This window comes from Dermacentor albipictus, chromosome 3 (genome assembly GCF_038994185.2).
Source record: "Dermacentor albipictus isolate Rhodes 1998 colony chromosome 3, USDA_Dalb.pri_finalv2, whole genome shotgun sequence".
Lineage (NCBI taxonomy): Eukaryota > Metazoa > Arthropoda > Arachnida > Ixodida > Ixodidae > Dermacentor > Dermacentor albipictus.
This window is the reverse complement of record NC_091823.1, coordinates 73,680,630-73,706,909: the sequence shown is the minus strand read 5'-3', so window position 1 is coordinate 73,706,909 and position 26,280 is coordinate 73,680,630. Positions and strand designations below refer to the sequence as shown.

The 26,280-nt window shown below is 47.4% G+C and overlaps 1 protein-coding gene across 6 annotated transcripts in view; it reads left to right on the top strand.

Annotated features, from left to right (window-relative positions):
• LOC135900638 (protein croquemort-like) overlaps nucleotides 1-26,280 on the top strand; it is a 204,171-nt gene that overhangs the window by 163,916 nt on the left and 13,975 nt on the right. For all 6 annotated transcript variants that reach the window (XM_065430135.1, XM_065430134.1, XM_065430132.2 and 3 more), the window contains exons 4-10: nucleotides 6,308-6,511; nucleotides 8,679-8,770; nucleotides 11,110-11,156; nucleotides 11,304-11,376; nucleotides 12,669-12,835; nucleotides 15,885-16,003; nucleotides 18,868-18,941. In XM_065430135.1, the coding sequence (XP_065286207.1) occupies nucleotides 6,308-6,511; nucleotides 8,679-8,770; nucleotides 11,110-11,156; nucleotides 11,304-11,376; nucleotides 12,669-12,835; nucleotides 15,885-16,003; nucleotides 18,868-18,941 (776 nt within the window). The remainder of the gene's footprint in view (nucleotides 1-6,307; nucleotides 6,512-8,678; nucleotides 8,771-11,109; nucleotides 11,157-11,303; nucleotides 11,377-12,668; nucleotides 12,836-15,884; nucleotides 16,004-18,867; nucleotides 18,942-26,280) is intronic.

The following is a 26,280-nucleotide window of genomic DNA, read 5'->3' as shown; positions in this document are numbered from 1 at the left end:
TGGCCGGTATAATGCGGAGGTTCCTTTCGCTTCGATAATCTTTCTTTCTTGTCAGCCACCGCTCACGGCCAGCCGGTGCTGGTGATAGGTAGGTGTTGCTGCGAATACTGCTAAAATATTATTTAATCACCCATGGAAGATTTCACAATTCTCATGCTGCATCTTTGTTATTCAGAGGCGGACGTTATTTGTACGAGAATTCGAAGTGCGTAAATGACTTAATTACTAAAATTCACTAGTTATATTATTTACTAATTACCTTACGGCACATATCGCAATTTACAAATTGTAGCCGGTGAGATTGCAGTCTGCAAGGCATATCCGCCCAGAAAAAATTCTGCGGATGACAGCATCAAACTTGCGGGAGAAATGCGCTGTCGTTCGACTTACTTTTTTTTTTTTTACAGAACGCCCCTTAATGCTCTGAAGCACAAATGTAAATGGACCGCCGGTGCATTTATTCGCGAAGTTCGCGAATTGGTTCCTCGAAGCTAGTGTTCCTCCAAAGAAAAGCCTCGGAGTTGAAGAAAAATTCGTCCTGGTCCGGGACTCGGACCCGCGACCTCCGCCTTTCGCCGCCGCCGTTGTCGACAAATTCGACTTCGCCCTGCCATTTGCTAGCCGCCTGGTTAGCTCAGATGGTAGAGTGGCTGCCCAGGAATGGCGGCGGTCCCGGGTTTGAGTCCCGGACCAGGACGAATTTTTCTTCAACTCCGAGTCTTTCGAGGAACCCGTATGGGTTTCCTTTTGTAGCAATTGTTACGAACGGGTGGATGTCTGATTTTTCCTTCATTAATTACTTCTCTCCACCTTGCGGGTTTCCGCAGAACTATTACGTCGAACCGTAACGTTATCTCGACCAAGGTTTCAATTCTCTTGAGGAAACTTCGGCTCTATATTAGTGTCAAGAGAAGTGTTGGTTTTACGCACATCCGTTTTTTTTTTACACTTAATTTTGTACGTAGACATGGCCGTAATAGCGTTTGGCAATCGTTATCGTTAGCGTTAGGGCGCATTAAGAGCGTTGTTTGTGGCGCGTAAGTAGCCTCAAGTGCTTTTACGGCTTTCTGCAATGCGCAGTCAAAGTGCGTAGCACAGACAGAGCGCTACGCAAATAGCACGCTGACAAAAAACAAAACAAAAAGAAAACTGTGAACTCGAAACCACCAGACGTACACCGTTGGCATGTAGTTCAGTCATTGCACAGAAGCTATGAGATATGTGTTTGTCTAGATTCCTCTGGGAAGCTTCGTGAGGCCGGTTTCAAGAAGAAGAAGAAAAGTTGCGGTCGGTGTTGAACGGCCATGTTTTTCAGCCCTGACGTCCTTGATAATGTGTGCGCCGCTCTTTGTGGCGTGTTTTGTTAATTGTCGAGTGCGCCGTGTAAATATAGCCGCACTATGCGAGTGACGAGGGTGAGCAATATCAGGAATGATGAGGAAAATCATGTAATGAAGGCCTCACTTTGCTCCACATCGCTAAGCCCGCGCCGGCTATGACTCTACTATGAGAGGCGTGGTATTTGCAGGTCTGTATTTGCTACATGCCGCCATAATATTGTCATCAAAGAATCTTTTTCCCGCTGAGCTGTCATCGCTGATGATCTACGTAAGTGTAATTGCATGCATCATGGCCCAGGGGACCCGTAGACACGGATGTTTTGCGACCTTGGAGCGGGAACGTGTATCCAGGGCGCTAACGGTGAGCGATCGCACTCGGATGGATATAGTAGTGCGCGCCTATAATGGGCGATTACTCCAGGATGGGCGGAAATTCTCGGCATTTTTCTTTTGTTTCGCTCGTGCATACTTCCTACGCCGCGTGCCCCAGTCGCACGTGTGCATTAGCCTACACGACACGACTCGGAAGGGCGAGAGCTTCCGTCAGCGTTTGTTTCAGCGGCATCTGAAAACCGCAGTGGTATCACAGGGCACTGAACTTGATTGAAACTGATACTTCTACTGTGACCGGAGGTTTCACGCAGATGCAGGATGCTGTAGTGGCCTTGTTTATTCCTCTTGTCTTTCGATCGCTTCGCCGTCTCTCGCAGTCACCAGTTGAGCGCGGCTGTTGGCCGCGCGGTTTTCTATTTCTGCACTTTCCGCTTAGCGAGTGCTCAGCACTGTTGGCGAAATGCTGTAGCGAAACTACCGCTTTATCAGAACCCTGTATAAACGTTCGTCTATCAGTTGGGCTCTAATATATCTCACTCCACGCGGGCAGCTTCGAAAACATCATAAAAAACAACGAGAGTATATTGTTCGCATTTCCCGATGCTAAAGGCTTGATGCACCTTGACTATTTGGCTGAAGGACCAATAATAAGCTATAGACGTCTGCACTGACGTGGCTAAAACGCCTGTATCGGCCCGCGCCGTCCTGGCTTGTCGTGATTTACCTTTTTCTTCAGCCGGAGGGGAAACCGCGGGGCTCGCGCATAGATCTCCTCTGATCTGACGGAAACGCGGCAAATGCAGCCGTGTGCATATAGGTATCGCGGCCGTTGCACCAGACTATACAGCGTCGGCGTTGCAGCGTTGTTTTCCCGTACGTCACATCCGCCACAAAGTGAGCGAAACGCGTCGTAGAGGTGTCCTGATGAGGTGTATCAACTTTGGCCATGGAAAGTCGCCGAGGAAAGTGCTCCTTGAGAGTGTCATGGATCATTGCTTCCTCCATCCCTTGCAATGCAAACACGTTCGTGCGAGTCAGTATCCAAGCTGGTTTCGCAGACTTCTGCGCACTAGGGATTTTTTTTTTCTAGGGTGTTCTTGGTGCCGCAAGCGGGGTTTGCCTCGCGCTCTTGACCGGGAATTGTTCCGTCCAAGCATCTATTGCACTGTTCGCTCGGGTGTTATACCAAACAATCAACTCGCGATGTCTCGAAAGATTATTCCTGCCATTACTGTCGTTACGGTCCAGGCAGTAGAAGGGTTAACAGTCGCTCGAGCAGTCATGTGTGCAGATGTAATCTATCTGTAATCTCTGCGAAAGTAGTGTCTCGGCGCAGATAATGCACATCCCGCGCATCTCATTTGTGCTTTTTTTTTATCTTTAAGCTAGGGACAGTCGTTCTTCGTGAGATTTGCGCAGTTCGCTACTGTGTGTGTGTGTGTGTTGAACGCTGTGTTTTTTTTTTTGTTTTTTTTTACATGGGTAAGTCAATGAGGTCCGAGCGTGCAACAACCTGGCGCTGTAAGCGTGGATATATACAGCACACGTTTGGCGAATTCCCGGAGGCCAGGTTCTCCGCGCTGATAAAGCGGCACACACATGGTTTAGGAAGTTGGGACGACGTCTTTGACGTCATGTTATGCTGGGGGCGCACGTGTGAGCACTATCTTTCCTCCTTTCCCGTCTTTCGCAGGATGCAGACTCTCGAAACGTGCGAATTTTAACGACGAAGCTGCGAGGAAAATAAAGAGGCACGTCATGTGCCGGCGCTTCGCGCGCAAGGCGAAGTGGACAGCAGTGGTGTGGTAACTGGCAATCGTACTTCGCACATGCTTGGTATGTGGAGTGATTATGCTTTCTTGCCCAGGCTGCTCTCGATTTCGCTCCGATAGCCGTAGATCAGATGGCTGGGAAAAAAAAATTAAAAGCACTTTCCTCGAAAGTCGGCTGGACCGGAGAAACTGTGAAGAAAAGCAGTCAGCATGATTGTCTTATTCTCAGCAGTGACGTTAGCCGTGAGTTATGCTATGTTCACACTACGGTCGTAACGCGCGTAACAGCTCTTTTGGCGTATCGAACGTAACGGCTGTAAAAAACGTTACGGCAGTTAAGCCGGCACCTTTGTTCACATTTACTGCTGCTTAAATTACGGCTTTTAGAACAGGCCAATCAAATTTGGAGCTGCAGAATCGACGTCACCAGCGGTCCAATATGGCTCCTGCCAACATGCGAGCGCTGGCCGAGATCGAAGAAATTCACGCTCAAAACAAACTTATAGTCATGTATTCAATCGCCCAAAGACGACGAAGGCGACGCAGAAGGGTTTGGGTGCGGCAAGTATTTCTCGACAGGGCCGTGGACGGCGGTTATCACAACCTTTTCGCCAAGCTCCGAGTTGGTGACGCTGCGATGTTTCATAACATCATGCGCATGTCGCCCCAGCAGCTCCGCTTCCTTGAAAACCCAATGAGACCACTCATCGAAGTTCGGAGCACCCATCTGCGGCCATCGATTTCCTCGGCGGATAAACCAGATGAACCGAAAACAGTCTCGCAAGGCGCACTGCAAAAATTTTCACGAACACAGCCAATCGTGCGCACGGAATGGCGGAATGGCACTTCCCACGCCCGGAGCTGTCTGCAGACGGGAGGACGGAAGTGTCGTCACCGGTTGTTGAAAGCCGAAAGCTTATCGGTCATTGGCTGTGTCGCAACGGACGTAACATAACAGTCGTAAATGTTGCCGACCCTTTAACACTCTCACCCACGATTTTTGCGAGAATTGCGCACGTTGGTACCTTTACGTTCGCTGTCTGAACTAGACGCATACGCTTGTTGCGCTTCCGCTTACGTATGCTACGAAAAATCGGCGCCTTACGAACGTAGTCTGAACATAGCATTACCAGTATAATTTGTTGAGACGGTTATGTCTCTCGTACCAGCTCTTCATTCGTCGTCGTCGTCGTCGTACGCATAGGAGAGCGTGACATGTCGGAAAAAGGCACCATTGCTGGGAGCCCAAATATGCCTCGCTTTACTCTATGACAGCGAGGTTATCATGCAAGTGAGCGCAATTATGGAGGTCATCATTTCATTGAGAAAACGGAACTTTTCTCAGGCACGTGGCTTCACATTTACGGGTGGCTTGCAATATTCGTGCTTCAATGTGGAGGCTGCATTTGTAAATTGTACGCTGCCTGGAAAATTGAAAATTGTTCGCGGAAAAATTATCTGTATACGTGGTTACCCATACACGCGTCTCCATCTACTACGTCGTCGATATACCGACTCGTCGTGTTAAGCTCAGGATACACTGTCGATGTCAGAATGTGCCAGGTTCGACATCAGGCCAAACGCATATTTTTTATGTATTTTTAAATACGCTTGTGCTTTTGTATATGTGTTAGAGGTGGGCGAATATCAGTATTTTTCTTTTCGAATACGATTCGAGTGCGAATAGTAAGTGTGCGATATTGAAATCAAACGCTCATGCATATATTTACTGTTTGAATATTTATTTCAGTATAGCTAAGTACCATGCTTATGCAAATTAATTACAGAAGCGACAGTTAACTATTGCGTACAATTAGGATCAGGTTTAAATAAAACATCAACACTTGTTATTAAAGAATTGTGCAATAGCCTCTCAGTATTATTAGAGCCTGGTTGCAAGGAAGCTTTCCAAAAATAAGACGCTGCTGTATGGTTAGCTTTCCGAAAACTCTAAATAAGTTATTGTTAAAAAATTATCGAATGTTGTGGAGAAACAGGAGAAAAAGCTGCTGAAGGACTTGTGTGGCGTGGACATTGTGGAAAGGCCCGTTGTATGGAGAACGGCACTCGTTCTAGCGTAAAAAGTAAAACTGCTACACGACGTGACTGGAAAGAATACTAAGTGGCAGACTACAGGCAGAACTCACTGGTTGCCATGTAGGCTTCAGCCGCAATACCGAAAACGAAGCTTGCGTTGTCAAGTTAAGTTTCCGCATTGCTTCGATTTTTTTTTGTCGTTGTTTCACTTCCAACTGTTTGCGATACTTTGTTTAGCAGATGGACATTAGTAATCCGAATTTATGAGTCGGTTGTTTCGAAACATTTGGTTAGCTTTTATATTGGAATATTTCCAATAGTTCATTTTCGAATACGACTATTAGCGTGCAGTATTCGATTCGTATTCGAAACATCGAATATTCGACCACGCCCAACATGTGGCATTTTGCACTTAAGGCGGCTTGTAATAAGTTTTTTGTGGAGAGGCACATAAAGTGCACATTTCGCACCTGTAAAAGGTAATTTTGTTGATGGTAAATGTTTCGTGGGAATGCATATCTAATGCCTGAACTGCGCATTGCGTCGCGGCTTCGCGTTAACGTTTGCTCACCGCCGTTAGCGTCCCTCTTCAGGAGCGTTACTAAGTACTCCCTTCGTTTGGAACTCTAAAAATTGCTCATCTAAGTTTGTTCCAGCTCCAGCTAAAGAACGACGATATACTTTACCAGAAATCGTCCATCATGACGTGCTATCGAAGCTTGACGTTATTGCTAGGTCCGACCGACTAGGAAAAAAAAAAAACACGTGGCGTTGTCCGCGTCACGAGGTAATGACGTGGCGAATTTCGCTCCCCCTTTCTTCCAGTCGTCGGCGCACTCTGTGCGGTACGCGACGGAGGATTTCTTCGCGGACGCCTTGCCGGACATCTTCAGTGACACGGAAAGCAAGCTGTTCGTGAGCAAGACGATGCGGGAGCTGCTGTTCGAGGGTTACGAGGACGGCATCTTGCAGTTTGCCAAGCGTCTGGGCTACCCGGTGCCCAGCGAACGCTTCGGCTGGCTGCACGGGGTGAGTGCGCGCCATCGTCGACTTGCCGGGGGCTGCTGCCGGGGGCTGCTGCCGCACAACTCCGGCGGAAGTGAAAGTTGGGCTAGTTGGTATGCGTTCATTTCTGCTGAAATGGCGCTACAGAAAGTAAGTGCCCTGCCCCATCCCACAAAAGAGAGAGAAAACCACATGCCCCATAGCTAATATTATCGCATGAACCTGCGGAGATATCATATAAGAACAAGTATGTTCTCACACATCATAGGTGCATGTGGGACATACCCCTACAATATATAAGAACATACGGGTTTTTACATTGGATCTTCGTATCATCAGACGGGGGTACATATGACAATATAAAAGAGTTTTCGTATGGGATCCTTATATAATCATGCACTAGATATGAGGATCATATGGGACATGCCTCATATGATAGAATTATAGGAACTTACGGGTTCTTATACGAGAGCCCCATATGTTCGCATGGGATTATTGCATATGGGGCATATGGGTTTTTCGATAGGGCGGAACTAGGAAAAAAAAAGACGTTGCGTGCACAAGCGTCGACTCTCAACTTAAAGCTTTATTGAGGAACAGACAGAATATAATAGCAACACGTGGTAGCATGAAATGATGTTATCCATTTGAAAAAAAAAGGCAGAAATTATTTTTTGTGCAATGGTGTGTTCTGTCTTTTTCTTTATGAATGTGCCGATCCTCGATTATGTCGCGTGTTTTTTCTGGCAACGACCTCTGGCTACAAAGTGACCATGGCGCAAAACAGACGCGCAGTGACAAATCTTCGCTTGAGGCGACGGTCACCTCGTCTAGATTAGGGCTGCACGTCCTGTATTGTAAAATTTGAACACATCGAGGAGGAGGAGGAGGAGGAGGAGGAGGAGGAGGAGGAGGAGGAGGAGGAGGAGGAAAAATAACGTTTGCAGTGGACTCTCGTGGAACGGAACTCCCTCAAGGTACCAGAGAGATGAGTTCCGTTTATCAGGACCTTTCTTTACCGAGAGACAGAGCTCAAGGGTATACACAAGGTGCTCTCTTAAAAGGGGAAGGTATGCTTTGTTATCAACAGCAGGTGATAGTTGTGGCAGGTAAGATTAGAAATGTGCTTCTTAGTAAGTTTCTGCTTGAACGCACCTGCTGACTAGAGCTAGCAGGACAAATTCTTATTACAAAAAAAAGGTTACTTATTAAGAAAATATTGCCGTTTTAGTGAAGCTGCCACTTTTCAACAGGGAAATCGTAGTTTGCCCCCAAGGCAAAGATTTCTCTTACAGCGTGCTGAAAAATGACACTAGTGACCAAGGAAATATCGTGTATCACGATGAATGACCCTTGCGGGAGAATCTGCCGTTGGCGCTGAGTACAGGTTTCTTATCAGTTTTGTTGAACTTATGAAAGGCCTGCACAAAGTACGCACAGTTATTTCTAAGGTGCACGTTGACACTAAACAGAAACAGAGGAACACTATATTCGCATACATTGGTTATAGCTGAAAAAAACTAGTGTTTATTCGGCAGGAAAAAAATTGAATATCAAAGGAAAAAATGAGGGGCGACCGTGTTGTTTTATTTGTTGTTTTTATTTGGTGCCGAAGCCGTGGCACCGTCTCATATATTTGGGCCATTTTGGTGGATGAAGATTCACAAAAGAAAGCTTGTAGGCTTAGGTTCAGCATAGTTTCGGAGCAAGTGCAACTAATGCCTAGGAAATAAGCAGTTAACTAAGCTTCGTGACGATGCTGTCAAAGTGTGTGACGTAACCGGGTGCTGGTGTGGGGATTTCGCCATTCTTCTTTCTAATTGCCCTTCCCCTTTCCTTTTTTTTTTCTGGCCACATCTTTGCTTACAGTATATTATTGTAGACATATGGTTTTGTCAAAACTGCCATCTACCAATGAAGCAGAGTGTTATATTTCTACTTGTTCCATTAAAAATGACGTTGTCTAGTTGGACCTGGAAACATTTGCCGATGGAATTTGCTCCGTAGAAAAGTTCAGCATGATTTAATTACGATACACATTGCAGGCACTTGCCTTAATCGATAGTTTCTCCAAAATAACAGGAAAATTGTTCTATTCCCGGCGATTAAAGTCTGGTGAGTTAATTTGTCTGTCTTAATACGGGGCCGACTGCTCAGTATGGGGTGTGCGAACCTCTGATCTTTAATGCAGAAAAATGACACCGATGACGGCGAGTACACCATCTTCACGGGTGCCAAAGGAATGGACAACTACGGAGCGATGGACAAATTCAACGGGCGAGAGTGAGCATTCTTTTGCGATAACTCGGAGGGGAACAGACCGCGGGAAAATAAATTGGCTGAACGTCAAAAAAAAGGGGACAGGCGTGTTTCGGTTGGTTTCAGTGTTTGTTATCTTCGGCAGTGCTGTATATGTATGAGGTAGGCTTGACGCTGAAACGACAGCTCGAGCTGCTGAATTTCGGAAACCAGTTCTTCCTGCTGGTCTTTCTTTTTTTTCTTCTTGCAGAGTGCATTAAAAGTAAGCGCGCCTTTCAGATTAGTCTTGCACCTCTTTAACAACATGCTTTATAAATGAATCGCAATGAACTTTAAAAGAAAGTTGGGATCTACGATGTCTCTGTGTGTACCTGCGTGCGTGCGTCATTGGGATTGGAGCGGTGGTAGTTGTAGGGAGGACCTTGAGGCGACAGGACTATAGGCGAGCAGGAATTATTTGCAGTATTTACAGTTGAAACATGAGGTAGTACATCGACAGTCTAGCGTGACTCCCATATGGAGCACGCAAGACGACGCATACAGCAAACAGCTTACGAGCACACAGCTCACTAGTACATTTCGAGCATGACAGCGAGCACACGACGAGCACGCACTAGCAGCCGACCATCGCTGCTTGTATCCTCTCCGCTCGACGTCATTGAAGATGACCCGCCCTTTTGGAGGAGGCGGGCTCACATACACGTGTTGCACAGGTTTCAGTGCCGCACAGGTTTCAGTGCCGCACACACACACACAGGTGTAAAGGTCCGAAGCCGACGTCAGAGGGCCTTCGTAGAACTCTGCTCCGTCCCGGGTGGCACGCCGGGTAGCACATTCCTGAGCTGACCCCGCGCCACGTGGCTGTCGGTTATTCGCGGTTCTCTGAAGTGCGTCCGGTTGGATTGGAACACGTGTAGCGGGCTGAAATAGCTGGCACGTTGTCACCCCGTACGACCATTCCTGACAGCGTGCGTGCGTGCGTGCGTGCGTGCGCGCACGCTCCTGTGTCCACAAACAACAGTTCTTCTGCGGTCGAATTCAAAAGCTTTTCGTTCGTAAATTTTATCTGCTATCGGTCGGCCGCTCTCCCTAATGATACGTTTAGCATCTGGGTTGGCAGGAATTCGCTCGTACGAAGTATTCTAGCGTAAAGAGCCGCGGTTTTCGGCGTGAAACGTTGGTCGGGCTTTTGTCAGCATAGGGGGTCGTCTTGCTAAAACAGCATGTAACGTTACAGGTATATAACAAAACGTAACGAGAACACGTAATACTAATATCGCTTATATTTTTGCAACCTTACCACTCACGCGCCTTACTTTGGTATCATTGTGTAGAGGAAAGAAGCCATTACTCGAGCATGCATGTGTCGCGAGCAAGTATTGCGTCGATGTTGCGTCACGCATGACGCAATCGGAGCATTGTTGAGCCTCTCGCTCGGCATTCAGAGAGGCGTGCTAGCTCGGCAGTAAGTTTGTCGATGCGAGCGGACGTGGTGTTTAGCGTTGGAGGGAGTTCATTCTGCCACAGCTGGCGTAATTCACCAAACTCAAGCCTGCATACTCATTAGAAGTTATAAGGCTTACAAGCGCGCAATTTGTTGCAGAATTTTGACGGTATACTCGGCTATGGAACCCCCGCGTTACACGCGCAGGGTCCAGAAATGGCGTGAAGAGGATCGTGTAGGAAGGCTCATCACCTCTGGCCACGCGGCGAGCCTACTAAAAATATCGAGCGAGCACGATTGCAAGATTAAACTGTAGCAGCCCTACTAGCTGTAACGTAAGTTAGGGCTGCAAGCGCTTTGTAATTTTCGACATGGAATGTCACTTGTGCATTTGTTTAATTTCAGTGCTGTACCCTAGCGCCCACTCCCCCCTCAGTACCAGGCGCAAGATATTTCATGCGCCCCACTGTGGCTGCATCTTTTTTACACTCTTCAAAAGGCAGTTTGCACGTGTTCGCGAGTTTCTCACAATTTGTCGTGTGCTGGTAATTCTTGATCATGACCAAGAGAGCAGACGTACATACAGAGACCAAAAAAGAAAGACCAGAACTTGTATAAGCTCTTAACGCTAGAATTGTTCATAAGAGAAAATCTAGCCACTCCTGATGCGGAACACATATTATTAGCAGAGGCGATCTTGCCAATGGCAAAGTTCACGAAAGTGGAGTTTCGTGAATGCGACCCCAGTTGTTCGTTCCACGCAGAACTCGTCGTGTTTTGATAAGTGAACAGTTGTTAGTCCGAGATTTTGGGCGAAGCCTTTAGACTGGTGGCGGAATAAAGCACAACTGATTACAGTTTTCCTCGCACTTGTCTAATTTCACGAATTTCGCTTTTTTTTCTTTCACTCCGATGCCAGTGAGACGTCCGCCTACCGCGGCTACTGCAGCATGGTCAACGGAACAGGTACGTCGCTTTACCTCGAACCTCAAAGGAATACTAACGAATGTTTGTCGAGAGAGTGTATTGATGAATATTTATGAGTAAAGCGTTTGAAACGACAGAGTAAAATAATGACGCACTGCCTGTTCTTTCTTTTTTATTTATTCTCAGTTGGAGACATGTGGCCCCCAGTTGCCTTGGAAAACAAGGACAACATAACACTGTTCGTCTCCGATTTCTGTAGGTAAGTGTCAGATAGTTTAACAGGGTTAAGCCTGAGTCCTGACGGCATCGTATATTTCCTGAGTCGATGGAGATGAAAGCAATGAGAAAATGTAGAAGGTCGGTAACGTGCTGCGCGCGGGATACAGTGAGCTCTTGCAAAGTCAGAGCTTGTAGTCGGGAGGGACACGCGCGTTTACAAACACGAGCTCTTTGTCCTTGCAGCTGACCGATTATTCGGGTCAATGCGCGTGGCATGCATTGCCCCTCCTGTACAGTGCTGCAGTAAAACACGTTGTGGGGCTAGTTGGTGCATAGCTTTCGATAGAATAAGCGCCAAAAAGTGACAGACAGGACAAGGCGCTTCCTGTCTGTTGACAGGAAGCGCCTTGTCCTGTCTGTTTTTCTTCTTGTGTGCTGTCACTTATTGGCGCTTATTTTATTGAAAGCTGTACAGTGCATTCGCGCTCGAGGCGTTGCACTTGACATCAGCATGCTATGGCCTCATACTCAACGCTAATTACCTCTTGAGGTCTCCGTAACATTTAGCGATGGTATGGTGCTTGTATGGTGTGTGCGAGTGTATTGAAAAATTAAGATTGGCTTTTGTGATCTTTAACTAGTACGGTCATTATTGTTCCTACGAATGTTGTTCTCTGCCCCTAGATAAATTGACTCTGAAGGCTGACTTTGTGCTGCTCTTTCAACCTATGATCATTTTCTAGTGTACATTAAGACCATTATACAAAAACCTAAAGCCACATGAATATTGACTAATTACGCGTGCGTAGCATAGACTGCAGAGTCGTTGCATAAAATGAGGCTCAGAGATGAACCAAATGATTAGTCCAACACCTATGTGTTCTATACAACGATAACCTTACAAAGAACACCGGGAAAGGTACAGTTGAACATAATGTTGCATAACAATTGAAGTTATACTCTAGTTACATTGCAGCTATCAGAATGAAGGTGGCGCAGAGTTGTTGGCGCGCGAGGATAAGTTCAATTCTTTAAACTTCGTCACTTGAAAACAGTGGCATCCCGTCGTGTTCCCGTCTTCAAGTAGGTGTTTGTTCAGCGATTCAACCCGTGCGCATGGATTATTCTATGTGCCCCATACCCTTTAGGTTCTCCACGCCTGCCGAGAAGCATTCAGCGTGGAACCATTGCGCTTCAATTTTACGCGGTGTTATTACTTGTTGACATCGCTTTTTTTTTCGAGCGCGTTTATGACGTCTTGTTTGGGGAAATTCTTATTAAAGCGACTATTTCACTTCACTGACATTGATGCGACACGGTGCATGACGACAGGTCCATCGATATGGACTTTCTGGGTGACGTGGAGACTCGTGGCGTGAAGCTTCGTCGTTACTACGCCAGTCCCCGGATGTTCAACTACAGCTCCCAGGAGAGCCACTGCTTCTGCGATAGCACGTGCCTTCCCAATGGTGGCCTGAACGTCTCCGCCTGCGTCAAGGGTGAGTGCGGTTGTGACCTTCGGGAAGCTCCCCGGGGGTGAGGGTTGTTATTGCGCAGTGTTCCGCCGTGGTCAGCTCGCTCGAGCTTGCTAATGCAACACGAGTAGCTTGCCGCGACGCTTTGGTCCTTCGAGGTATAGCACTTTGCGCACGGGATGGTTTCCTGGAATTTCAAGTATTTACAGGCACACAGGGACGTGTGACCTTTACGGCACTGAACACTTATAGCGTTCTGCACATATTGTGCACGCCCTGAATAGGAAAAAGTACAGACTCAACTGTCCCACCCATGTCAAAACACGCCAATGTTTGTATCTGTGTCATCACTGTGGGATGGCATAGACGGATTCACGATGTACGAGTAAGTGGACGTAAATTATTTTGTATATGCGGGCGGCACTTGTGTGCAAGGTTTATCCCCAAAGGGGTCTGGACGCGTTCGTGTATACGTTATATACCTCTGCAGAACCGCATCACAAATCGTAGCCGAACACAGAACTTCCTTGTTCTGGTATAAAGCCATAGTATGGCCATAGTAAGCCATAGTAACGCTTGCACTCATGGCCTGGCTTTCTTCTGACGCATCGATCACAAGCCGACAGGGGTTCACCTGTCTTCCGGCAGTTCAAGACCCGTTATCTCCAGGAATGTATTTAAAGCCGGGGAATGGGCGTGATATTGATGCAACTGTTTTGGCATTCGCTCCACACGGCGGCAGACGGCAATGCTTGAATGGGAGAAAGTGTCACTCTTGTGATAGAAGTGTGATTTGCTGGTATCACTTTATAATTTGCCACTCGGCCTCTGCAACTTCGTAATACAGCTCTCACGTACATATTAGGCTGAGCACGTGACTCAAACAAGGACTACGAGCTGGTTTCTTTACTGGCACCGCATGGCATAGAAAAGTACGTGCTTGTCTATGACTGTTAAAACCCGCCTCTCGAATGAAGTGTAGGGAGGAATGATGGTGTGATGAGCTCGCACGGCACAGAATTACTCGCGACCGCTCACCGCGAAAACCGCTGCAGCGCCCAGAGTCCCCCGATCACTCCTAGACGGTCTGGCGTCGTTGACTGGCGCAGAGTACATGGGACACGTGGACAGAGGTGGTGTATCCCCATACGGCGTGGATGTCTTAGTGCAGTGAGCTCATTTACGCGAATTCTATAATGAGCCTTTATCCGCGTAAGGACATTCGGAGGGCTGGTACCTTGCTGACGGATGATAGTCGGTCAGTAAGCTGTTTTCTATATGGAAATTGTGAAATATTTTTTTGGGGGGGGAAAGTAGCTCGGACAAAGAAAGAGGCTACATAAACGCCGCATGGTGAGAGAGCGTACCCCCTCGGCATGACCGGGGACACTTGGAAAGCCAATTGTGGTGACCGGGATCTAGGCACGCACATACACCTTGAAAGAATTGCAAGTCTTTCGCGACGTTGGAAGACCCGTCGACGTGACAAAGGCTGCGAACGCGCGATGTATAGTTGGCAAAAAGCACACTTGGAGTGACAGTTGACAAGCGGCGTTGACACTGGTGATGACACTGTTTAGTTTGCATCGCTCTTCAGGTATTACTGAGGGTTCGACGAAGTACGCGTATCGCCAACCAGGACAGTAGCGCCTAGGAGGCGACATACTGCACTTAGGTCAGGGAATACAAGTTTTTAACGCGATAGCGTTAAGGAGCTCGTGTCGCAGAAAAGCCGGTGTCGTCGGCGTCGGGTGTCGGCGTCGGCGGCGTTGACCGTGAGCGATAAATCACGGCAGGCGCTTCATAAATAAAAAGCAACTTCCAAGATTGGCCCGGTGGGAATCGAACCCAGGTCTCCGGAGTGTGAGACGGAGACGCTACCACTCAGCCACGAGTTCGATGCTTCCAAGCGGTGCAAACGCGCCTCTAGTGAATGCGGTGTTGCCTTCGAAACGAGCCGTGGAAAGTTATACTGCGGTGTATATCGGTAATTATGAACATGTAACGTACAGAAGTCACAATTACACGAGTTGCGAAGTGCGTTTCCGCTGCATTTCTTCTGCGCTTTCCGCACACGCAGAGCCATCTTGCGGCAAACACAGAAGACCCCCTCCTCTCAATGTACGGCGCTGCCCCGACAGGAGGCGCGCCGCGCGCGCATTGGGACCGCTGCCAGGCGCGTCGCGGGACTCCCTCTCCCCTGACGACGCTTCGCCGTGCTTCCGGTTTAGATTACTATCTATCTCTCTGCGCGTGCCGATCACGACGTTTGGCTGGCGCAGATCGTTTTCCCTCCGAGACACCGAGTTCTTTGGTTCGTTTCGTTCGCTCAGGCGCACGTTTCGTTGCCGCGCCCAACGCTGCGTTGCTCGACGCTCACCGCGTGATAGGTGGGCGCTAAGTCCGATGCGGGGCGCATCGTAACTGATTGCTGTGCCGTAGCGCATTGTCTTATACCCCTTGGCGGGTCGACGGGAACGCTGTCGCGTCCCACTCTTGAAGGCGAAGCTTAAGCGTCCTCCAATTTTTTCATCATCGTGCTGTATAGAGAAAGAAGTATATCGCAGCGGTGTTCACAATAATCTTTGATTCGCATAAAAATCACGGGCGAAACAGGACCATGTACTAACGGCACGAGTAGGCCAATCTAATGCGCCAGGCAGAAGAGCTGTGGGGAAAACGCTGGTGTCAATCACTTGCGCTCCAATCATGTCGTGGATGAACGATATCGGGTGAATTGAATTATGGGGTTTTACATGCCAAAACCACTTTCTGATTATGAGGCACGCCGTAGTGGAGGACTCCGGAAATTTCGACCACCTGGGGTTGTCTAACGTGCACTTTAATCTAAGCACACGGGTGTTTTCGCATTTCGGCCCCATCGAAAAACGATGTCGAGTGCAGTCAGCTGCATCAAATGTAGGAATGGGCGCCGGCTGGGGCAGGTCATGTGCATTTTCGATAAGAAAATTGCATTAGTTAGCCCGACACTGTTTGATGTGCCTCATCATCTTCAAGCCTAATTCCTTCGGGGAAGTTGTACTCGTAAATTAATGTTGTCGCGCACCTGCAGGAGCGCCGGTGATCATCTCTTTCCCGCACTACCTGTACGCACATCCGATCTACCAGATGCGCCTGGAGGGAATCAAACCGGACCCAAAGAAGCATCAGATGTACTTGGACATTGAGCCGGTGAGTGAGCAGCGTTCCTTCTCATGGCATTCAAGTTAGAAACTTCCAACCAAAAATTAATTTAATTCTGTTTGTTAGCTCGGAGAGAGAGAGAGAGAGAGAGAGATAGGAAGATGAACTTTATTGTACAAACGGTACATTATCGGTGCAACACATAAGGTGTTGCTTTCAGGTAGCGAAATCTTCTGGACTAGCTCGGATATCGGATACCTGTCGGGAACATCAGGGCTGGAGGAGGGTGGAAACGGTCGCCCTCACCGGCATCCTTTACGCGCGCCCCGATTGGCTGTGAGATCGAGCAGAGTCGCCGCCTGGTGGGCGCTGGCTGAACCACGGTTAGTTTGGATTTCCCCGTGCGTTGTCAGGTACGCCCGCTATATATATATATATATATATATATATATATATATATATATATATATATATATATATATATATATATATATATATAGCGCCCCTGTTTTACGAGGGGTATGAGCCACTGCATTTTTTGCTTCCTTATAGGGGCATATGAGCCATTGCCGAAGGTTTTTGTTAACGCAGAACAAAAATGTACGGAAGCCTATAGCCAAAAACAGAACACAAACACGCAATACAGAACTGCTTCTGTGGCGAACGTTCCGTAATCTCTGTGATACCACGCAACATTAACGAGGCGACGGGAATATCACACAGCAGCAAAGAAAAAGGAGAAAAAGAACGAAGAGAATGTGACGAATTCATCATCGCGTTATAGACTTTATATTACAACTCCATCACGATAACCGCGAAAATTGCAGAGCTCTCGCTTAGTGATTACGCGGCATGCCTCTGATGTTTTCTTTTACTATGTGTTTCTGATGCCACGAGGGTAAGTTTATTTTGCCCGCAAGTAAAGCGCGAGCTTTTGTATTTTGACTAGCTGGTAGAGAAGGAAAGCTAAAATAGGATATTGGTGAGGATTATTGGATATGGTGAGGATGCTTTGTGCTTAAATTAAGGGTTTTAGTGTTACTGCGATAAAAATATTCTAGTCTGAAGCAAACTAACCGATCCGGCTATCGTATTTTCACTCGAAGTGGCCTATACCTTCTTTAAGTGAACTCGTTAACTCGTTGCATTTCGCAAGAAAAGTAGAAAGAAAAAAAAAATACCCAGAAACAGGGATACATGCCTCAAATCGTTGATGTAAGATGCATTACCTTGCTACTATAACTTCGCTGTTGAGAGATGCTGACTTCTTTATAACCAGTGCAATATTCGCAGAAAAATATTTAAGTTGCACAGCAATATTAACCGAGTGGAACGCCGACGAAACAAGCACACAAAAATCCCAAAGAAGTGCCGAAGCAAACATTGTTCAGCTCAGCGCGAGTCCCCCATTTGAATGGCAGCTCGCGCTTCTTTCAAGTAAGCGAGAAGTTTCCGCGCATGTCGTGCAAAAATGGCATTTGAGAGCCATATACAATCAGTTCACTGCAGCGAGCGTGTTTCATTACCATAAAATCGTTCGCAATGAAGGGCCGACGTGTCCATGCCAATGCGTACCGCCGAGCACCTATCGACATAATGCGGCGATGACGCTGCCACCAGTAGCTTGATATCGCGGTGAATAGCCGCATGTCTTGTTTCTTATGCGCTTTATAAGAGTGAGAGCCAGTCGAGCAAAACGTACTCATTCCACGTTAAATTAGTGTGGTTTGTTGAATCCATGTGTAAACGTTATGCAATTGCAGGTTTGGTAAAGTTCAATTTCAATTCAATTCACTTTATTTCAACACCACAATGTTGAGGACCGCGAACAAAAAGCCTTTTTGTGGCTTGACAAGGTCCGCAGCCCCTTTTAACAAGCAGTGACAGAGCATAGGGTTAGGTGTTATATGTTAAGCTAGAATTACCTAAGTCCCAATAGCACGAGTGACAGACCATTATGCATATATATAATATATACATATATATAATATATACATATATATACATATATGTGTAAAATGAATTCATGTGAAACAATGTATATGTAGTACATATAGCACTCACGTACAATTGAAGGCGAAATAATTAACGCTAATTACTAATGCACATTGTACACAAATGAAATCGACAAATGTGTCACACAAAACCTACTGCAATGCACAACTCGGTAAATACGCTGTTTCAAAAAACACAATTTCTTCCATTTTTGGGGAAACAAAGAAAAGGCAAGAAAAACGCACAATAATGAAAGTTACACAGTGTATATTTTGTTTAGAAAAGACGGTAATGTAAAGCGCTACATTTGGTATGTTTAATTAGTCCTTGCCCGTGGCATCTCCCAGAGTTCGCAACCGCGCGTATTTAGCTTCTCATCTCTGCGTTTTAAGTTCGATATAGTATATATTGCCGATATTGTCGATGTATAGTTGCTTAAGCGTTACCCCTACCTTTTTAATTGATGTCACTTCTGGTACTGACGAGGTCGTGGTACGGGTGGCAAATGTAAGAGCATTACAAGCGCGATTGACAAGTTAAATTGGCAAGTTGCAAATTGTATGTGTGGAGAGAGAGAGAGAGAGAGAGAGAGAGAGAGAGAGAGAGGTCATAAGGGAAAGGCAGGGAGGTTAACCAGGCTGAGCCCGGTAGGCTACCCTGCACTGGGGAAGCGGGAAAGGGAATTGAAAGAGGAGAAGAAATAAGGTCACACTCTCCACTGTTACGCACACAAGCGCGCACCACTGAGTCGGTCACATGCGTGGAGCAGGCATGGAAATGTGAAGAGGTTGAAAGCCAGCCTCGGCGCTGTGTCGACAAATTTTTGGCGATGATTTTTTTCACAAACATTTATAAGCTGTCGTCGGAAGAATGTCTGAGCATTGCTGAGCGCTCTCGTTCTCTATCATTTCTTTCAGAAAATGGGCATTACCGTGAACGCAGTGGCGAAATTTCAAGTCAACGTTTGGATCGACCACATTCCTGATGTTCCGTAAGAATGAAGCTTCTTTCTTTCTGATGATCAAGTCTTTTTGCAAACACATTGTACCTCGCACTTTCTGCATGTTCACGTTCGTGAAATCTGGCACGATCGAGGACTAATGCAGTTGACCATTTTTCTGACTACATCTACCACGTTTTGTGTTTCATCACAAATCCGCTGAAAGCGACGCCTCCAATGCCTCTTGTAATTAAGTGCCGTAATTCGCACGTGCGTTATGCTTCAAATTCCGTGCTATAGCGGTTTCAATGTACTGTGACGTATAGAAGGCGACCGAAAGAGCGCCGTGGCTGGGCTACACCAGCCGCGCCGCGAGCAGATACGTGCATAAAATTAAAGACAGAAAGGCTAACTAGATGATATCTGTGGTTGGCTACCCTGTGCTGGGGAAGGTGGCAGAAAAAGAATGAGTGAAAGGAATTAAATAAAAAGAAAGAGGCAGAAAAAAAACTCAGTGCCCTTCCACTCTGTGAAGAAGGATGACCAGCGAATTTGTATGTGGGCTCCTTAATGGCGAACTGCACCTCCGTCCTGGGTCGGCCCGTCATTGCACTATCTTCGGGATCGGCCCACGCATGGGGAGATTTCTGCTTACGGTACGAAAATTTCCTTGAACGGTAGAGCTATACAGCTTCGCTGAAAAATGAACAACGTAGGGGTATCTGTGTGGGCACTTGCCTGCACCCTTGTGGCGCGACACCATTCGATGCTACTGAGCCACGTCACGGCTGTCCACCGACTAAATCGGGGACTCAATCCGCCATGTTATTATTGCTCTAAATTGTTTGCCGAAATGCGTTGCTTATTTCGCGCTTTGCATTTGATGCTTAACCTCGCACGAGAGTCCTTTCCACGTCCTAAAGAAAAAAAAACATGGGCTGTTATATATTCCCTAAGAAAATTACCGCCTTCTTGTCCTTAAAATCCCGTTAAATGTTGTGGGGTCCCACGTGTGCTGTTGTAGAAATGAAACAACACAGTAGTAGAAACAAACCAAATACCTTTATTGCACCTTTTATAAAAAGAGATGAACGATGCTTAAGCTTCGCCTTTAACAGTAGAACGCGATAGCATTCAAGGAAGTCTGACTGCTTCTCACGCTTCCCGGCAACTGGAACGTACGTAACTCTAATGTTTACCGGGAAACGCTGGCCGCGAACGCTATGCACGAAGGCGGGCTTTCTGGTAGAAACGCGGCCTCTTGCATGGGCCGCGATGCGGCAGAGGCGTGCGCCATCTGGAGGTATTACAAGGAACCGGGCGCGCCGCTCCGTGGTCTCCGAGATACTCAGGCGCCGGCGCACGGAAATGGCGGACGCCGTGACCGGTCTATAAATGATAAAAACGCTGGAAAAGGGGTATCTGAGTTTTCGCGTAAGGGGATTATGTATTCTCGTATAGTCAAATTACAATCCGACGCTATCATGTCTGTAGGTTGAGTGTAAGTCGTACTTTACGATTTGTCTGTGTATTTTAGCTTGAGAAATCCAATTACTTCAGTGGCTTTCTTGCGCCACACACAGGGCCTGGGTGTGGGTGGTTTGAAAATCTGTTTGCCGAAACGACGTTCGACGCTGGACGCCGACGCCGGATTTTCTGCGACACAGGGCCTTTAACGCTGTCGCGGTAATAAGCAACCTAGCTGGCGCATACGAGCGAACGGCAAGACGTCTGTAGGATGGTCCTGCCGATTGTCTCACGAGCGCGCGCCGAGTTCCCGCCGCCGGAGATAAGTCAATAATAAAGAAAAAAGTTATAGTTCATCTCGCGCACGATTACCCCCGCCGTCAGGTAGCGTCAGTATGGGAGCACTTGCGCCATCTCTCGTAGCACTGCGCAACTACCAACTACAGGCGCCGCACATGCTGTGCCTGGAAGCCAGATTCTAGGAGACGCGAGAGCCAAGGAGGGACAACAACATCACGGGGCGCGAGACAGTCTAGTGGTCCCACAAAATCAAATGACCTACACACGAGTGTCTTCAGTTTTTTGCATCATCCTTTTTAAACACCAGAAGCAGCACGTTTGGTTGACCAGAATGGAGGCATGGGCTAGTATAGTAAGCTCGCAATTTTAGGAATGGTAAAGCAGCGTGATTGCAGCTCTTCCTTTATTTCTTTCTTTCTTTTTTTTGAAGGGGGTAGCTGTCAATGTTTCATTTTTCATTCATTTGAGATGTTACGGTGCATAAGACGGCTAGGTCGGTTAGTGTATGTAGAGAAATGAAAAGACAGAAAAGAAAAACGTCACTCTTGTTCCATGTAGCTAATCAGCAGTTTGTGATCCCCTGACAGTAGAATGATGCGAGATATATTATTCGTGCTGTGATTGACCATGGCAACAGCTATAATACGTTGTTTTAAAACCACACATGGTTTAAAGAACGATTTGTTAAATAAGTACTCAAGCACTATTCAAATCATTTATGAGGCTTAAGCTCCGCGGGATGTTGCAACGATTCTATTCCAGTTTCGTACCTTCCCGCACATTGCCAATGGTGTGAGCGGCGCTCCGCCTACTTTATTACCAGGATCAACCAACAGTGAGCGACGGGTGATAAGGAAGGAATATAATCGTGCGAAAAGAGTCCTGTCCTTAGATTATACCAGGCCAGGTTCCCGATATCCGATCCTCTACTCAACTGCTGCATAGCGTGAGCAGACGAAGCGCGGGCATGCGAATATATATGACAGTGTCCCACGATAAGCAAAATACCCTTTTTAGAAAGTTATAGGCTATCTGACGCGTATTGTGGCAAAAGTAGCGGAGACTCTTGGTCATCACTTGTCGCTGCTCGCCATTGGCGGCATTCTACGATTCTCACAGGTGGAAATGACAGTCGCCTACATGCTCAAGTGAAAGGGAGGAAAGGTGAAAAATTTACATTCGTCTGAGATCGCAACAACCGTCTTTAGACGAAGAAGAAGTAGGCGCACTTTATTTCGGTAATGTAGATAAAATCAGCGAAATCTGACCAGACGTGCTTTCCTTGAATGTTTGGTCCTGTAAAGCTCTGCCTCACCACATGTTGCCTCAGTGGTTGTTGTGCTTCACGACCTTTATTTGAGATCTTCAAAAAGGTTGAGCTGCACTCCTGCTGAACCCTTTCACGTCGCTGCCGACAAGGGGACACAGTTGACCGACATTTACGTTGTCATCAAACAAATCATGCCGTACCGTAGCAGGAACAACATTATAAGGGAAGACGCGTTCCCATCCTCCACCAACAAGCAATGGCAACTCTTGCGTCGACAGCCTGTTTTACTTGCTTTGAATCGGGGAGCCCGTATGGACTTCCATCATCATGTACCGGAAGCAAGTGGCTTAGATTCTAGAAAATATGGTATTCTAACTTTCGCAAAACGCTCTGCTGGTTAGTGTGTCGGAGCTTGTTCGCTGGTAGCCCATTCGGAAGAAAAATAATCCACCAATAAAAAGGCCTCACTGACGGCCTGACCGGCCTGACCGTTCCTATAGAAACGTGCGCCGCCGCCTGCCCGTGCGAACTGGGCATTGGCGGTTCCTTCCAGAAATAGCCACAAAACGCGGCGCCCCAAGGAAATGGAGCGCGCACTTCCTGTTCGAAACGCCTGTCTCCGGCTGAGAAAAGACGGAAGCAGCCTTGTTGCGTGTCTTCAGCTGGCCGGCTCTTCGTCTACCAACTTGTTTCAGCAAAACGCACTACGAAAGCTATCGATCATGTCATGCGAATAAGGCGAACGATCATGATAACACGTGAGTTCCTACAGCCTTGTTTTTCATCCGTGTCTGATCATCGACTGCGAACAAAAAGTCCCCGAAATATTTAGGAAAGAGTTGTGTTTCTGAACGTGACATGTTGCAACAAAGGAAGCTTCATATAATTTCCTCAGAGACAAAGCAAAGGCTTGTAGTGAAGAAGAGAGAGAGAAAAAAAGATTGTTCCAAGTTTTCTTCTGCTTGCGGCTTAGCTTTATTATACGGTCACCGAGCTTCTGCAGCAGCCTGTAACTCAATAACGAAGTGCCCTCAGCGCACAAAAAGCGGTATACTGTAGAGATGAATTCCTTGGCATGTCCGTGAAGAAGACAAGTCTACTTGTTGAAACGTTGGCTCCCGCTTTCACCTGGTTCTCGTTTTGCTCGTCGTTTTGAATTTCCGTGCCCCGCTTCCCCCTTTTCCTTGGGATGCCCTTGCACATCATGTCCCCCTCCCCCCCCCCCCCCTTGTTTTCTTCTTTTACATGCATCCTTTATATTCAGTGGTTACGCAGCTAAAGATACCAAGCACCACCGAGAGAGAGAGATGGAGAGATATAAATGAGATGCGAAAGACGGGCTTGTTAACCGGTAGATAAATATCCAGTCCGCAGCCCTGCTCTGGGAAAGGGCTAAGGACGTCGTAAATGGTATCTGTTGACGTCATTCACAGATACCAATTATTTTATTTTTTTGGTTGCTGAAAGGTTTGAGGCCAGCATAACGTCACTTCGACGACCCGATGCCGCTGCTCGTGGAGTACGGAGTGACCGTTACATCTGACACACTGAACAAACACGCTGTCAAGCCCAACGCATTGTACAGACACCTTCTTTCCATCGAGCGGCCGTGGTGCAGACAACCAGCCCTGCCGAGTCTCCACCGAAGTGGCGTAAACAGTGCTCGGCGGTCTGGAGAACGAAAGTGCGACGGCGCGGGCTCGCCTGCGGCATCATAAGAGCAGAGTGACTGTGGCGGCATAGGAAAGGCGTTTGCCACCCTGGTGTTCGCGAGGACGACTTGTATACGGTCGTCATCGCGTCCGGGAGGCTCCGATCACCTCATGGCGATGTCAGACTTTTGGCGTCAATCATCCGTTAATATAAGTGTCTGATCCCAGGTAAAGGCGCGAAATGCACCCTGTGGATAGCAACTTGTTTCGAAAACGGGGAGGACGCCGCCGCGGTCGCGCAATGGTGGATCTCGCGTCGAGCAGTGTCTGCTGGGAGGGAAGAATGCTGGAGCGAACGGTGGCACAGACGAACCAATGGTTGCCGTCAGCGTGCTGCGGGAAAGACTTATGCACTGCTAAGTTTGGGATGAATGATCGATTTCTGGGAAAGATCACGACCAAGAACGTAAGCAATGAGCAATTCCTGGGAAATACCCTTCTTCCAGGACAGGGTAGCAAGCCGGACGTGCGTCTGATTAACCTACCCGCCTTTCCTCTCTTCTGTCATCTTTCTCTCTCTCTCTTTCTCTGTCCGGGAAATAACGGCCAATTCTTCCTGAAAGCATATTTAAAGAAGTCCGTAGCTTTCGGTTTCGGACTCCTCTTGCACAAAGTAAGAACAGGATCGGCCTGCACTCCTGCGTGGGCGTTTAAGGTCATCCGTGCTGCTTCATACTGCACTGAGTGCGACGAAGTGGACTACACAGGGCACTTGATCTGATCCTGCAAGCGCTTCTGTTCTGAAAGCAAGAGGCTTTTGGGCGGCATGAGAAGAAGCGGGATTTCCCCACGAACATGCGGAGTCAGTTTTCCGGAAGGACCGGTGAAAGTCCGCAAGAAAGTGTTCATGAGAAATCAGTCCATTCTCTCGCATTTCTGCGAGAGAGTGGACTGATTGACTCATGGTGACAGATATTCACGACACAGAAAGAGGCACTCAGGCGAAGCACTTGCCCGCCAAGTCTGTTACGCTAACCTCACCCGAAGCACCATCGTCATCATCAACGCCGCCGCCATATTTAAAGAGATTATCCAACGTCTGAGAAATAAGAAAGCTGACAAATTTTAGAGCGCCGCTCATATATGCGCCCGTTCCTGCGGCGAGCGTCGGCGTAACCGAGCGAACCAGCGCAGCGAAAATATGAAAAAGTGAAAAGCGGCGAGAGCGAACAGGCGCGAGGAGGAAAGCGGAGAGGAAGGTGCAGTGGAACCATGAGGCGGAAAGCGGAGGAGGGTAAGGCGAAAACATGAGATGAAAAGCGTAGTGCGGCGACGATGCCTACGAGATGGCGACAGAGTATCGTCGTCTGGGGGCCTGTCTGCGGCTGCTGCTGTGAATTGTGCCCACGCTTCACCCGCGCGCTGGCTTTCTCGAACTACAGATTAGCGACGCAGTCGCGCCACACTTTGCTCCGTTTGTAACGCGTCGCGCGAGACAGATTTTCCGCGCCAGCTAATATATCGCGAAATGAAAACACGTATACAGCTGCGCTCAAATTTCGCATTAGGGAGTATGGTGATCATCGGTGAATTCTTTTTTCGGTACTAGTTTGAAGAAGATCTTTTTATAATATTATTGAACCCACAGTAGCATAAGAATCGCCTCTTTGCAAAGAGGCAAAGCGAACAGGTGTCTTGGAGCCTAAATGACGTTACGTGTAAGGCGACCTAGTAGAGGCAGCTATATGCAGCTAGCACAATGCCCTTACAGAATATTCCCAATTTGAACAAATTCAGCTGACGTTCTTTAATCAATTCTGAAGTCTGAGCCCTGTGCATAAGTTTAAAAAAAGGTATTTTATCGTCTTATGCATCATATAGCCTTAACCCGTGCGTTCTCGTCACACGCGCTTGAACCCCCCTCCCACTGCATTTGTCGCGCACCTTGATGGCTCGTCGTCAAACTCTGAAGCCACAGCACTTAATATAACTCTGGTAATTTCTTCATTCTGCAATTTTAGAAGGATTCTGTGTGTCTTCATTTCGGCGCACGCCTTTTCACAACTGGCCTCGGCGCCACGAGGTCATGTGAAATATAAAGTGTTTTCAGGCATCATCGAATTGCGATACGGGGCGTAAATTCATACGCGAACAATTCTGAAACTACTCCCATGCAATACTTCGTTTCCAACTTCACCTGAATTTGTAGCAGTGGCTTAATTTGGACTCCAAAACGTACACTTGGCACTATGCAATGCTACAGAAACCAGCTACCAAATGTAATGGGGCGTAAAAGACGTTAATTGCCATCAGCGTTTCAATGTATCGTGGTGGCTACATCAAAACTGGCTTATCAAAGCAGCTATATAGGCTCTGCCACTTTCTCTTAAGCTTTGTTTATATAGGCAATCCTCCTGTTTTCCGGTCGCTCACCTCTAGAGTTAATCAGAGCGATCGTGTCGCGTTGAAGCCGCACGAGTTGGCCCGATAACTTTAAGTTTTCTGTTTACATGCCCAAACTATGTAAATCGATCGTAATCACTCAGTGTCACAAGACGTTAGGTTAGGGAAATATAAAACTTGTCCGGAATACTTAAGCCGTGCCTCGATGACATTTTTACTACAACGTTGCCTGCGTGATGTGGATGATACGTCAAAAAACACACATGTCTGTCAAATCGCCCGAATCGAGTCACGTTTA